Source organism: Papio anubis, chromosome 13, assembly GCF_008728515.1.
Source record: "Papio anubis isolate 15944 chromosome 13, Panubis1.0, whole genome shotgun sequence".
In the NCBI taxonomy this organism is placed as follows: Eukaryota; Metazoa; Chordata; class Mammalia; order Primates; family Cercopithecidae; genus Papio; species Papio anubis.
This window is the reverse complement of record NC_044988.1, coordinates 104,238,482-104,250,778: the sequence shown is the minus strand read 5'-3', so window position 1 is coordinate 104,250,778 and position 12,297 is coordinate 104,238,482. Positions and strand designations below refer to the sequence as shown.

General features: G+C 55.5%; 1 protein-coding gene across 1 annotated transcript in view; it reads left to right on the top strand.

The window, feature by feature from the left end:
- Positions 1-12,297, top strand: part of COL5A1 (collagen type V alpha 1 chain) — a 201,242-nt gene that overhangs the window by 98,609 nt on the left and 90,336 nt on the right. The window contains 6 exon segments of the mRNA XM_031654694.1: positions 5,061-5,135; positions 5,309-5,401; positions 7,159-7,215; positions 8,421-8,474; positions 8,845-8,898; positions 11,354-11,407. Of these exon segments, the coding sequence (XP_031510554.1) occupies positions 5,061-5,135; positions 5,309-5,401; positions 7,159-7,215; positions 8,421-8,474; positions 8,845-8,898; positions 11,354-11,407 (387 nt within the window).

Below are 12,297 nucleotides of genomic sequence, written 5' to 3'. Positions count from 1 at the left end.
TCTGGGTTCACCTCCACACAGCGGCCGTTCCACGGAGGCTGGTTTGCAGGCTTGTGTGCCCGCATCCCCAGCAGCCTGGTCGTGAATGACTTGTGGCCATTTTGAGTCTCATTAATCTTCAAAGCTTTTTCCCCCGAGGCCACTGATAGGAATCTGTCCAAGCCTCAGGTGCCCTCCCAGGAGATCTGTGGGAACTGTGGGTTTCCCTGCTGTAGCGCTGGAAGCAGTGTGTGTCTCCCAAAGCGAGCTCGGTGTCGAAAGGAAGATTCATTGGAGGGCGTACGTTCTCGTATGGAAAAGAAAATCAAGTACAGTTTGTGCAGAGAGAGGTGAAGGGAGCAAAGGCCTTGGGACATTTCTAGAGTGAAGGGACAGCTGGCAGAAGCCGCAGGTCTGGCCTCAAGCGCACTGTGCTCTCGGACCCGATGTGGGGCCTGCCAGGCTGTTTATCAGGGTTGGTTAGTGGCAGTGGCCGGGGGCGTCCAGGAGTCTTCTCTGGTGGGCCCATTGAGGCCGCAGGTCTTACCCAGAGCCCTGGTTATTGGTGGCCTGTGGATAAAGAGCCCCTCCTGTGGATTTTCTGGTTGTTAGTTCTGGTCGAGGGGTGCGGTCTGAGGCATCAGGCCTCTTGACAGGGCCCCCCACCTCCAGTCTTTTAGACGGGCCCTAAGCCTCCTGGAAGGGTGTCTAGCTCTTGGAAGGGGCTCAGTAGGTACCTGTCAATGAATGAATGAAAGGTGGGTTCATTTCTTTGGGGTCCTCGGACAATTGATGACCAACTTGGGGTTTAAAGCAACAGAAGTGTCTTCTTAGTTCTGGAGGCCAGAAATCTGAAATTAAGGTGTGGGCCGGGCTGCGCCCCCTCTGGAGGCTCCAGGGGAAGGTCTTCCTCACCTTTTCCGGCTCCTGGCGGCCACTGGCCGTCCTCTGTCCCCATAGCTTGCTGGTGCATCTCTGCAGTCTCCACCTCTGTCTTCACGCGGCCCTCCCCTGTGTCTCTGTCACTGCCTCCCCTCCTCTTCCCTTACAAGGACTCGTCATTGGGTTTAGGGCCCAAGATCTCATCTCAAGATCCTCAGTCCCATCCTCAAAGACCCCAAGTAAGGGCACAGTCACGTGTTTCAGGAGCTGCACGTACCTTTGATGAGGCATCCTTCAGCCCACTGCACGTGGTCATGCATGCACGGATTCCGCACAGCCAGGAGACGTCCAGAAGGAAGTGACCACTGACAGCTTCTCTGGGCCACTCCCGAGCTGTGCCTGCGCAGGGTCGGGCCTGGACAACCCTAATCACGCAAAGGCTCTGGAGAGGCACCTGCTTGCTGTCCTCCTGCTCCAGGATTTTCTGAGAGCGGAAGGGAGCTTTTCAGCACCAAGCCTCCTGCGGGCCTATAGCTCCTCCCAAACCTGCCACCACCATGAAGAGAAAAGGCTCGGGGTTCTCTGCTCACCACTTTGACCCAAATCCCAGCCTGGAAGGAGGCCTTGTGCCTCTCCCCTGAGGCTGAGCCGAAGGCTTGTGGGGACAGTTTCACATGCTGAATCTGCAGTGGCAGAGGAAGCCACTTTGTGAGGCATCTGGTCATCCGGCCCCATTGTCTCTGTGCAGAAGATGCCTGGATGTCCTCAGGAAAGAAAATATGTTAGGTACCAGTGGTGCCTTCATTTGGAAGTTGGTGCCTGATTTCTTTTCCTGGTGTAGGTGTGACACTGAGAGCCCTTCTGTGCCAGGGCCTTCAGAACATTGCTGTTTGACCATGTTAGGGCACGGATTGGGGGGCCAGCTAATGGAGTAGCAGGAAAATACACACTAGCAAATAGCAAAGGCAAGGTGGGATTTCTTATTTTGCTGTATTTTGCCAGTGGCTGGAGCCGAGCAGCGTCCCCATGACCTGTGTGTCGCCTGCTGGAGCGCTCCCGTGATGTCTGACACCCGCCTTGTCACAGACAACAGCCACATCACTGGCCCGTGCTTTGTGTTGTGAAATTGGAAGTGCGACTTCGAGGGGTAGCCGTGTCTTTCAGCCCAGGGGTCCAAGTCTTTCTGTTGGAGACCACGGGACTTGGCAAAAGGCTTGCTGACAATGTTTCTAAGTGATGGCAAATGCAGGTTCATGTTGGTGGCCATGAGGACTTGTGTCAAATTTGAACACTTCGGAAGGGTTCGTGGAGGTGGCGACATTCTTTCCTTTCTTCTCCACACTGTCTCCTTCTTCTAGGACTTCATGTTACCCTTGTTCATCTACGTTCTGATTCTCTGGACTTGTTCCGGTTGTCAGTGAGAGGCAGCATCAGAGGGAAGCTGCTTTCACAGCCCGGAGGCTGGATTTTTACCACTGTGGCTTAGAACAGGCAGGGAGGATGCTGAAACGAGGGTCTTTGGAAATGAACAGCAGTGGACAAGGAGTGGCCTTGAGGAGTCTTCCTGGCTTCCTACAGCAACACCATGTGAGCAGGAGCATGCATGCACAGACACACATGCACACATACGCACACACTTGCATTCCCATGTACAAATGTGCACACACACACAACATGCATTCACACACATGCACATACATGCACACACACGTTCATATATGCACACAATGCACACGTGCATTCACACATTCCACACACATGCATTCACGCACAATGCATTTACACACATGTACACTTACACCACATGCATCACACACATGCATACACATGCATTTACACATGCATGCACATGCACACACATGCATTGATATAGTCACATATGTGCACACACATGCATTCACACACATTTGCACATGCATACACAGTCACACACATACACACATTGATACATTCACATACATGTACACGCATACACTTCACACATCCACACACACACCCACACACACATGCACACACACTTACACACATGCACTGCCCAGACAGCAGTTCATCCTTAGGAGACACTGACCCTAAATTTTAAATGCAAGGTTTGGTTTGGTATTGATTCCGACACAGGAATCTCAGCTGTAATAAGCGGCTGTCAGGATTGGAGGTCAATGACAAAACCTGGGTGGCAAACATGTTCTGGATCTTTCTTTTTTAAACGGGATTTTTGTCTTCTGAGAGTGTTTTCCAAAATGGCAGTTGGGGGCAATTTGGCAGTATCCATTAGCAATGAAGAAACATACACATATAGACATTCTTTGACCCAGCAGCACTGCTTTGAGGGACTTACCTAGCGGAATATGTTAGCACGTCTCTCAGGCGGTGTTTGTCATAATGCAAACTGGAACCAATCCAACGTGCATCGGTGGAAGACGGCTTCAATAAATGATGAGTCCATGGTGCCTGGGAGATGCAACAGATGTTGCCAAGGAGATCTGCAGAGATAGGTCATGATTTTCAAGAGCAAATTGCAGAATATTTAGGGACAGTACCATTAAAAAGAAAGAGGCCGGGCGCGGTGGCTCACGCCTGTAATTCCAACACTTTGGGAGCCCAAGGCGGGTGGATCACGCGGTCAGGAGTTCAAGACCAGCCTGGCCAAGATGGTGAAACCCCATCTCTACTAAAAATACAAGAATTAGCCAGGCCTGGTGGTAGACACCTATAATCCCAGCTACTCGGGAGGCTGAGGCAGAGAATTGCTTGAACCTGGGAGGCAGAGGTTGCAGTGAGCTGAGATCGTGCCACTGCACTCCAGTCTGGGCAACAGAGTGAGACTCCGTCTCAAAAAAAAAAAGAAAAAAAAGAAAAAAAGAAAAGAAAAGACAGGAAGGAAGAAAACTCCGAAGCCACACAGCCTCACAGTGACAAATGTGTTAGTGTATCCAGCATGTGCGTCTCCATCTTTGCCTTTGCACTTACAGAACTTGAGTGCTGGTTACATCTGGAGATGAAAAGGGATCTTCCTCTTTCACTCTATAAATCTGTGCCATAAGACATTTCACAAGAATTGGAGTTACTGCTGCAATAAAAAAAAAAACCAGTAAAGAAAAGGCAGGCAAGTTTAGGTTCAGGCCCAGATAGCTCCACAGCCTCCTGGACAGTTCCAGAAGAACCTCTCAGGTTCTTGGTCTTCCTGGCTGGGAATTGGGAATCCATCGTGGGTTTCCTGGCCGGGAGTGTCTTGCTCGGGTGGTGTGAACACACACGCTCAGTGTAGCTGTTCCTGATTTGGAAGACTGGAGCCAACACCCAGCCACTGTGCTGCAGTGTAGTTGGTCGAGGCTCTTCTCAGTGGGGAGAGGGAGTTAAACTCCCATCTCTATGCAAAACAAGCCTCATCTACTTTAAACTGGCTGGGAATCTGCTTGCTTTTGTGAAATAGCTTTGCGATCAAGTGTTATTTCGAAAATAAATCGTCTTACTTGTTTTACATGCATATAGTGGTCTGAAGCTGGCTGGAATTTGTCTAGAGAACCCAGTCCTAGGGATGTCTGTGTGGGTCCTGTGTGAGAGGCCAGGTTGGCCGGGCGTGTGGAGGGCACTGTGCTGTTTGCGTGTAAATGGGTTCTTGAATTTGCTCTGGCTGAGTGTGTGTTCTGCCGTGTTGCGTGTCTGTCCACGTAAGTGACTGCTCCGTCCCAACTTCCATCCGAGCAGGCACACGCAGGTTGCTTGGAGGCCGTTAAGGACGAGCGCCCACTAGGTGCAGGAGGCACTGGGCCTTGAGGCTGGAGTCCTTGTTTCCTGTTGGCTGTGGAGACCTGGAAGGGGCATTCCTGGAGCGACAGGAGCCTGACACTGCCTCCTCACCTCCAGGCTCCTTGTCTCTGCCTTGAGGCCCCAGCGGACGCCTGCTGGGTCTCTCGATTCCTCTAGATCCAGCTCAGACCTCCCTCCCTTCTTATCTGAAGCCTTTCCGATCCTCTGAAAGCCCACTCCCTTCTTATCCGTGGCCTCTGAAGCCCACGGCCGTGCCCCTCCCTTCTCTGGGCTGGGGTTTCTGGAACGTTCCTGCCATTGGATCTCACAGCTTCTGTGCATGTCCAGTGCGTTTCCCGGGTGGGCCGTTTCTCTGATGCCCTCATTCTCACTGCAGCCCCGCCCCAGCCTGGTTGCACTCTGACTCATCTCTCTTGGCCCCTTGTCTACAGGGCCCCCCTGGACGCCCAGGCCTTCCTGGAGCCGATGGCCTGCCCGGTCCTCCAGGAACCATGCTCATGCTGCCCGTAAGTACCCTCATCGGTCGGAGGTGGGGAGGCAACTGGGGCAGGTGGGCTCCAAACCAGACCCTCTGAGGCTGCGCCGTCGCCGGAGAGGCCTGTGGGCCCCGTCTCAGCCTGCGGTCTGGCCTGGGCGCCACGTCACTGCTCCCAGAGTGACCCTTGTCTTACCCCTGCAGTTCCGGTTTGGAGGTGGTGGCGATGCGGGCTCCAAAGGCCCCATGGTCTCAGCCCAGGAGTCCCAGGCGCAAGCCATTCTCCAGCAGGCCAGGGTGAGTAGTGCTGGGTTCCCAGGGGCCTGAAGGGGACAGAGCCCAGCCCCAGGGGCCAACAGGAGTGAGTGAGTCAGGCTCAGAGCCCAGCTTGGAGGGAAGCAGCTGTCCTGACCCCAGGGTACCTGCTTGCTGGGGTCAGGAGCTGGGAGCGTGCAGTCCTCAGAGTCCAGTAGGGACCCCGAGAGCAAGTCAGTGTCCAGTAGGGACCCCGAGAGCAAGTCAGTGTCCAGTAGGGACTCCCCGAGAGCAAGTCAGCGGTCCAGTAGGGACTCCTGAGAGCAAGCTTAAAACCAGTAGGACCCGAGATAAGCCAGTGTCCAGTAGGGACCCCGAGAGCATGTCAGTGTCCAGTAGGGACCCCGAGAGTATGTCAGTGTCCAGTAGGGACCCCGAGAACATGTCAGTGTCCAGTAGGGACCCTGAGAGCTTGGGGACTGTTTGGGGAGTTTTTCAGGGTTCTTGGTCCATGCTGAGGGTCTGGGTTCTAACTTTACAAGGGGCTTCTGGGCCCCTCCACCTCTGACCCAGTGGGCCCACCTTCCACCGTTTGTGACCTCTGCCTCTGTGCTAGGCCCTCTGCTGGGATCCGGAAGTGGAGCTGGAAACCCACGTGGCTCCTGGAAGGGGCTGCCTGGGCTGGAGCTGGGGTGAGCTAGGCTCCTCTGGGAGAGAGCCCTTGGGCCCCAGAGCCCCTTGCTCTCAGCCTGGGGGGTCCTAAGGAGCAGGGTCCTCAGAGGAGCACTTGGTTTCCTATCGTGAAGCAGCTCATCGGTGGCCTGTGTTTTCTGCAGACATGGCTCCGGACTGCCGATTGCCCACAATGAGTGTAAACACTGCCCCGTGGGGCGAGTGAGTGGGTGGGTAATCCTCCAGCAGAGCACAAGAAAGCTGCTCAGTAATCCCTTGTTTGAGAAATATTTATGCAGCTCCCACAGCAGCCAGAGTAGATGTTAATGATCAGAGCGCTTAGGTAATTACAGGACAGTGTAAGCACGGAGTGGTCACCATGGAGCAAATTGCCTGAATGATGGAAGGCGGTGTGCGGCGAACCCCGCTACCTGCCACTGGGTTTATGGGCCTGGGCCTGCCTGGCTGGCCTTTTATCTTGTGTATTTTAATTGAAACCAAACGGGCGATAGGCTATAAGAAGATTTTATAATGCTAAACAATCTCCTAAAATTCAGATGGCATCTGCCAGGGAAACAGAGTCACTTAGCAGCAGCAGAAGTGGCTCTGTGGGAAAGTGGTGGGACCTGCGCTGGGGCAGGTAGGGGCCACATTCAAATGGGGCAGGTGGGTTCCTACCCTCCCAAAATACTTTCCTGGCGGCTGGGAGTGCTTGAAGCACCTCCCATATGAAATAAAATATGTCATGACTCAGCTTGAGCTCAGGTGTAAAATGTATTCCTCACGCCCAGCCCAGGGTAAGAGGCTTATTTCAGACTTAGCCAAGGGTGATGGGCTGGGAGCAGGCCCTCTGTGTGGGCTGGAGAGACAGGAAGGAGGGGTGGGGCCCATCCCCCAAGGGAGGCAATGGGGGCCCACCGGCTTCCACCTCTACATGTCCCACGACACTCCCATGGATGCTGAGAGCCCCGCAAAAGTGGGGGGGTTGTTGGGGAGTCATCAGACCTCCTCTTCCAGAGTCTCCTGCACTTCTGTGTCCAGTCTGCCACATCTCACAGCTCAGGTGCCAGCAAACCGGGGCACCGCTGCTGGGGCCCTGTCTCAGCGTGTCTCACTTTCCTTTGCAGTTGGCACTGAGGGGACCAGCTGGCCCGATGGGTCTCACAGGGAGACCCGGCCCTGTGGTAAGTCATTGGCAAATCTGAGAGTCGGGCGTGGTGTGGGGATTGGCCCACTGCCTGTGTCCTTGGTGGACAGTGGCAGGTGGCCTTGGAGTCCTGTGGACACAGGGCAGCCCTCGGTCCAGTGTCTGTTCCCAGGAGGGTGGCCAGGGAGACCAGGGACCTCTCTTGGTGCTGCTCCATCCCCCTCGTTGGTGGGGGGTGGGGATGGGTGACTGTGCCTCGAAGTCACTTGAGGGAGTTTAGTGGGGTAGAGCTGACATCAGCGATCCCTGAGAAACAGCCCCCAACTCCATCCTGAATGGAAAGGAGCTGGCAGGAATCAGAGCAGGAGGCCCCTCCTCACCCCTGCATTGGAGCTCCAGGCTCTCCCTGCAGAGAACATACTATGAGCTGTCACCAAAGGAGTGGCTCCTTGGAGGGATGGAGTCCTGCTGCAGCCAGGGGCCTGGGGAAGTCCCTCGCACAGGCTGTGGCTTTGCCTTGTGGACCAGGGGCCTCCATTGATCTTCTTAGCTCTGTTCCAGAGTCGAAGATAGCTTAGTGTGGGGCAGAGTGCAGGATTTCCAGCCTCACCCGCCCCCGCCCTGTGGCCTCAACTTAGCTCCCATCTGGGGTGCTCGATTCATTAAAAAACATACAGCGTGTGCCCAGGGACACTCAGGGGCTGGCAGTGTCAGGCACAGGGGCTGGGTTCCGGGGCCCCCAGGGAGGAGTGTGGGTTTACAGGGACACAGAGGAGTTCAACACCGCAGGGGCCCTCCTGGCTTTGCCGCCTGCTGCTGGGTCTAGGCTCGGTCCCCTCCACACAGGGCTTGACTCAGGGCTGGCCTCCCACCTCTAGGGGATCTGGCCTTGAGGGGCTCGTAACAGGTGCACATGCTGCTGGAAGCTTTGGGCTGTAACAGACCATGGTCAGGTTCACCCTGGAGAGAGAAATGTCTCCAGGAGCTCTGTGGTGTTTGCTGGCCCCAATGTCTAGAATTTTATTCCCGATTAGGAAGAGATCCAAACAACTGCTTTTCCCCGCTCCTGGAAAGTCATTGTTCCCCGGTTCTGTTCGAGGCAGGCAGGTCGCGCTTTGTGTGCTGAGCACCGTGGCTGAAGCCCTGTCCCCTCCCCCACCTCCTTCCCTGCCACCCCCAGTCCTTCCTGTGTTCCCGAGTCCCCACCTTGAGCAGACGTTAACCCACACCGTGTCTCCCTAGGGTCCCCCTGGGAGCGGAGGTTTGAAGGGCGAGCCGGGAGACGTGGGGCCTCAGGTACGTGGGATCCTGGCCTTTGCTATCTGGTGGGTGCCTCCCGTTTTCCGGGGGCAGTGAGGGCGAGTGTGGAGGGCCCCCAGCTGCTGCATGTTTCCAAGGAAATTTGGGAATTGTCATTGCTTTACGCAGTGCTGAGGGTTGAGCACCATGAACTCTGATGCCTGCGGCAGAAATGAGCCGGCTCTATTCTGTCCCTGGCCTTCACTCTGGGCAGCAGATCCGTGCCCCGTGCCCGAAGTGCCCACATGTTAGTGGCTTGGACAGCCAGGCATTACTGGCGGGGTTGATGAGCACGGGGACAAGGCTTTGCTCTTTCTCCTGAGAAAGGTGGACTCACCACTGACCCTTTGTCTCTTACTCCTGGCAGGGTCCTCGAGGTGTGCAAGGCCCGCCTGGTCCGGCCGGGAAGCCTGGAAGACGGGTGAGTGGTGCGAGTGTGCGTGGCTCAGTGACAGCGGTGTGGGCGCTGGAGGAGCCCAAATCTGGGGTGCGGGTGCCCCCGAGAGCCAGGCTGGGCTGCATGAAGCCAGGCGGCTCCCCTTCTTGTGATGGGTGTGTCCGTCCCCAAGGCCACCTCTGAGCCAGCTGCCTAGGAGGAGCGCTCTGTGTCCTGGACGCAGACACAGCGGACCAAGGCCTCTGTCCTGGGCACATTCATTTAGTTTAATAAACATTTCTAATTCAAGAAACTTCCCAGGCCCTTTGGGAGCAAATGTTAAGAAGACAAAACTATCAGCGGGCCTTGTATATTTTGGGCAGCGTTGGGACTCCAGAAATGGCCCGACTCAGGGGCATGGGCAGGCCTTCCTGCACCTCACTTCCTACACCCTCACTTCCTGGCACCTCACTTCCTGCACCTCACTTCCTGCACCTCACCTGCTGTCTTGGCGCCTGGAATTTTCTCTCTGGTGTGTGGTTCTCTTGGATGGAACTAGTTTGTTTGCACATGACCCTGGCTCCTAAAGGAGGATACACGTTTCCAGAGTGCTGACCACCACCCGGACAGGCTGGGACAGGCCCTGGGAGCCCAGATTGTGTTCTCGAAAGTGGACCTTTTCCACCAGCGGACATTTCTGGTGAACAAGAGAAATATTCGGTGCAGGTTGGATTTGTTTCGGTGTGGACCTCTTCCCAGCATGTTGTCTACCTAAGCCACCCTTGACTGCTTTAGTCTGAGTCAACAAGGCAAACATGGGCCCTTCCCTGGTGGTTCTGGATGCTCCTGACTTGGGGAGCAAGCTGTGGTTAGTGGGTAGAAATGACCCGAGAAGCTGCAGTGTGGCAGGTCCGAGGGTCTATGCAGGGATCTGGGCATGAGACAGAGGCCTGGGCTGGATAATTCCAGGAGGATTAGCAGCTCTGGAGTTGACTCTTAGTAGACAATTGGGCCATTTATTTGGATCTGATTCTGAAAAATATTTTAGTTCCTTAAGTTGTTTTTGCGTGTCTCCGTAAATACCACCCAGTTTCACTAGAACTGGTTTCCTAGTCAGGGTGAAGTTAAAACCTGGAAAGAGAGGAGACGTGGGAAATGCTGTGTGACATGGCCAGCGGCAGAGTGACGTGGTGTTGGGCCATGCATATGCGTGTGTTTTAAGGCATTAAGTCTGCCCAGAAGGTCCGCTGCAGAAGAAAAGATGGTGGCAAGAGAGGGGCTTGGAGCTGAGGGGTCGACTCCAAAGCGGTCTGAGCAGCCTCTTCCGTTCTTTGCTAGCATTTCCTGCAAGGAACACTCGCTGGTGGATTGTAGAAGCATCTGGGTGCTTTGCAGGGCCGGGTCGTGCTGTGAAATCCCGTGAAGTTTTCTGACAAATTTCCCTTGGTTTCCAAAAGTGTTTGGAAATGTAGAAGAGGCTCTCAGTGGGCCCCTCCATTTGCCGCGCAGGGAGAAGCCTTTTTGGGGAGCACGGAAGCACAGACTGTCTCCTTGGGGTCTGTTTGGATTTCTCTCTTCTTGCTTCTCTGCTGTTCTCTGGTGCCGCCTTGTCTGTCTCCGGTGCTTTGAGACCCAAAGCTGCCGCCCTCCAGATCTTCTCTCTGCTTGGTGGCGGGTTGGGGGCGAGGGCCTCATATGAGGAGGAGCCCATGGAAAATGGAAGCGCAGGGTGGCGGCCCTCTGTACTCGCTGGCTGGGGGGCCTCGTTGGCGTGGAGGTTTGGCTGAGTTTCATAGAGACCCTGTTCCCCTGGAGGGCTCTCCCTGTGGTGAAGGTGACGCTTGCACCATGGGCCCCGGAAGGTCTAGGTCCCCTCTTCAGCCCCATGGCCAGTCAGGTGGGCACCGTGTCCTTGGCTGTGTGTCCATGGCTGGCCGTCAGGAACGGGACATGTGCTCACCATGCAGATGCTACCTCAGGTCGCTGTGTGGTCTGAGTGAGACTGGGCCTTGCTTTGGGCCTGGGCCTCTTCCTTAGTCAAGTGGACAAACCAGATGCATCCTTTCTGTCCTTCCTCTCACCTGCACGTGGTGGAAAGGAGCTGTGCTGTCTGTGATGTCAATGGCCTACACTCGCCTGAGTCCTAAATTCATGGTCCCCCAGACTGACACAGCTCCCCCAGCCTGGTCTCCTCTGCCACATCATGGTGACTTCTTAAAGCCCAGGGGCAGTGACATGATCCCCCTTTGGCTATGTGGGATGACGTGGGCCAGAAAGACCAGCCCCATGTGTTCCATCCGTTGGTGTGGGGCGCAGAACAGCCTCCACCTGGGCTCCCGGATCTGGGTCCTCTCAGCAGCCTGGCCACCCGGGCTGTGACCTTGGGGGTGGGCGTGGCTTCAGTGGACCGCTCAACTTGGTTTACTGGAAAACCATGGCTTGGGGGTCTCCGTGAACCAGGGGCTCTTTTGCATTGACAGTTTTGCCTCCTCTGTTCCAGGGTCGGGCTGGGAGTGACGGAGCCAGAGGAATGCCTGGACAAACTGGTCCCAAGGTAGGCCACCCAGCACCCTCCTGGTGCCCCAGCGTCACCGTCATCCCTGGGGTCATGTTGATGACGAGACCACAATGCTGGTTATGTGATGACTGTGATCATGAGGACAGGTGGCTCCGTCACTGGCATTTGACGTGAAGATAGGGTTGGTGGGTGAATTTCACCAGCGAGCGTGACAGCTGCAGTTCATTTCCATAAGGGAGACATTTGCTCCCTTCCAGCAGTGGCGAGCAGGGATGGGGGTGGGATCCCAACTGTGAAAACCATCCGTGGCTGTGCAGGTGATGAGGCCACGTGTGGGGCACAGGCGGGGCCTGTGGCAAGTCCAGGGGCAGGAGATCTTATGCAGTTGGGCTCCTGGGTGTTGTGGAGGTGAATAGATGTTGCCCGTGGCTAAAGGCAGGCCTGTGTGTGTGGCATGAACGAACCTGCACCAGGCACGTGCCGGCTGTTGCTGTCGCCACCCGTGCCCGCCCACTGCTGTGCTCAGTGTATCCACCCCTCTGCCCCAGCATTGCTGTGAGCATTGCCCCGGTCTTGGCTCACCCCTTCTCTTCACCTCCTGGAAGCATTTGTCCGAGGCCATGGGGAACAGGGGAGATACTGACCTTCTATGAAGCGTGCACCTTGGGACGGCAGCTGTGATTTGGAGATCGGAGACCGGGTCACCAAAAAAGTGCCAGGGCTCAACTACACCTGTTCCCTCTTCACGGGCGTGGATGAACGCTGAAGTGCATCGCATCAGTCTCGAGCTAGTGAGGTGGCCTGGGGTGACAGGAGGAAGCGCAGTCTTGTTGACTGTATCTCAAAAGACCATAGTCTTCTTTCAGCAACATGACCGAAAGCCTAAAATGTCCCATCGTTGGCATCACCTCACATTGGTGTGCACA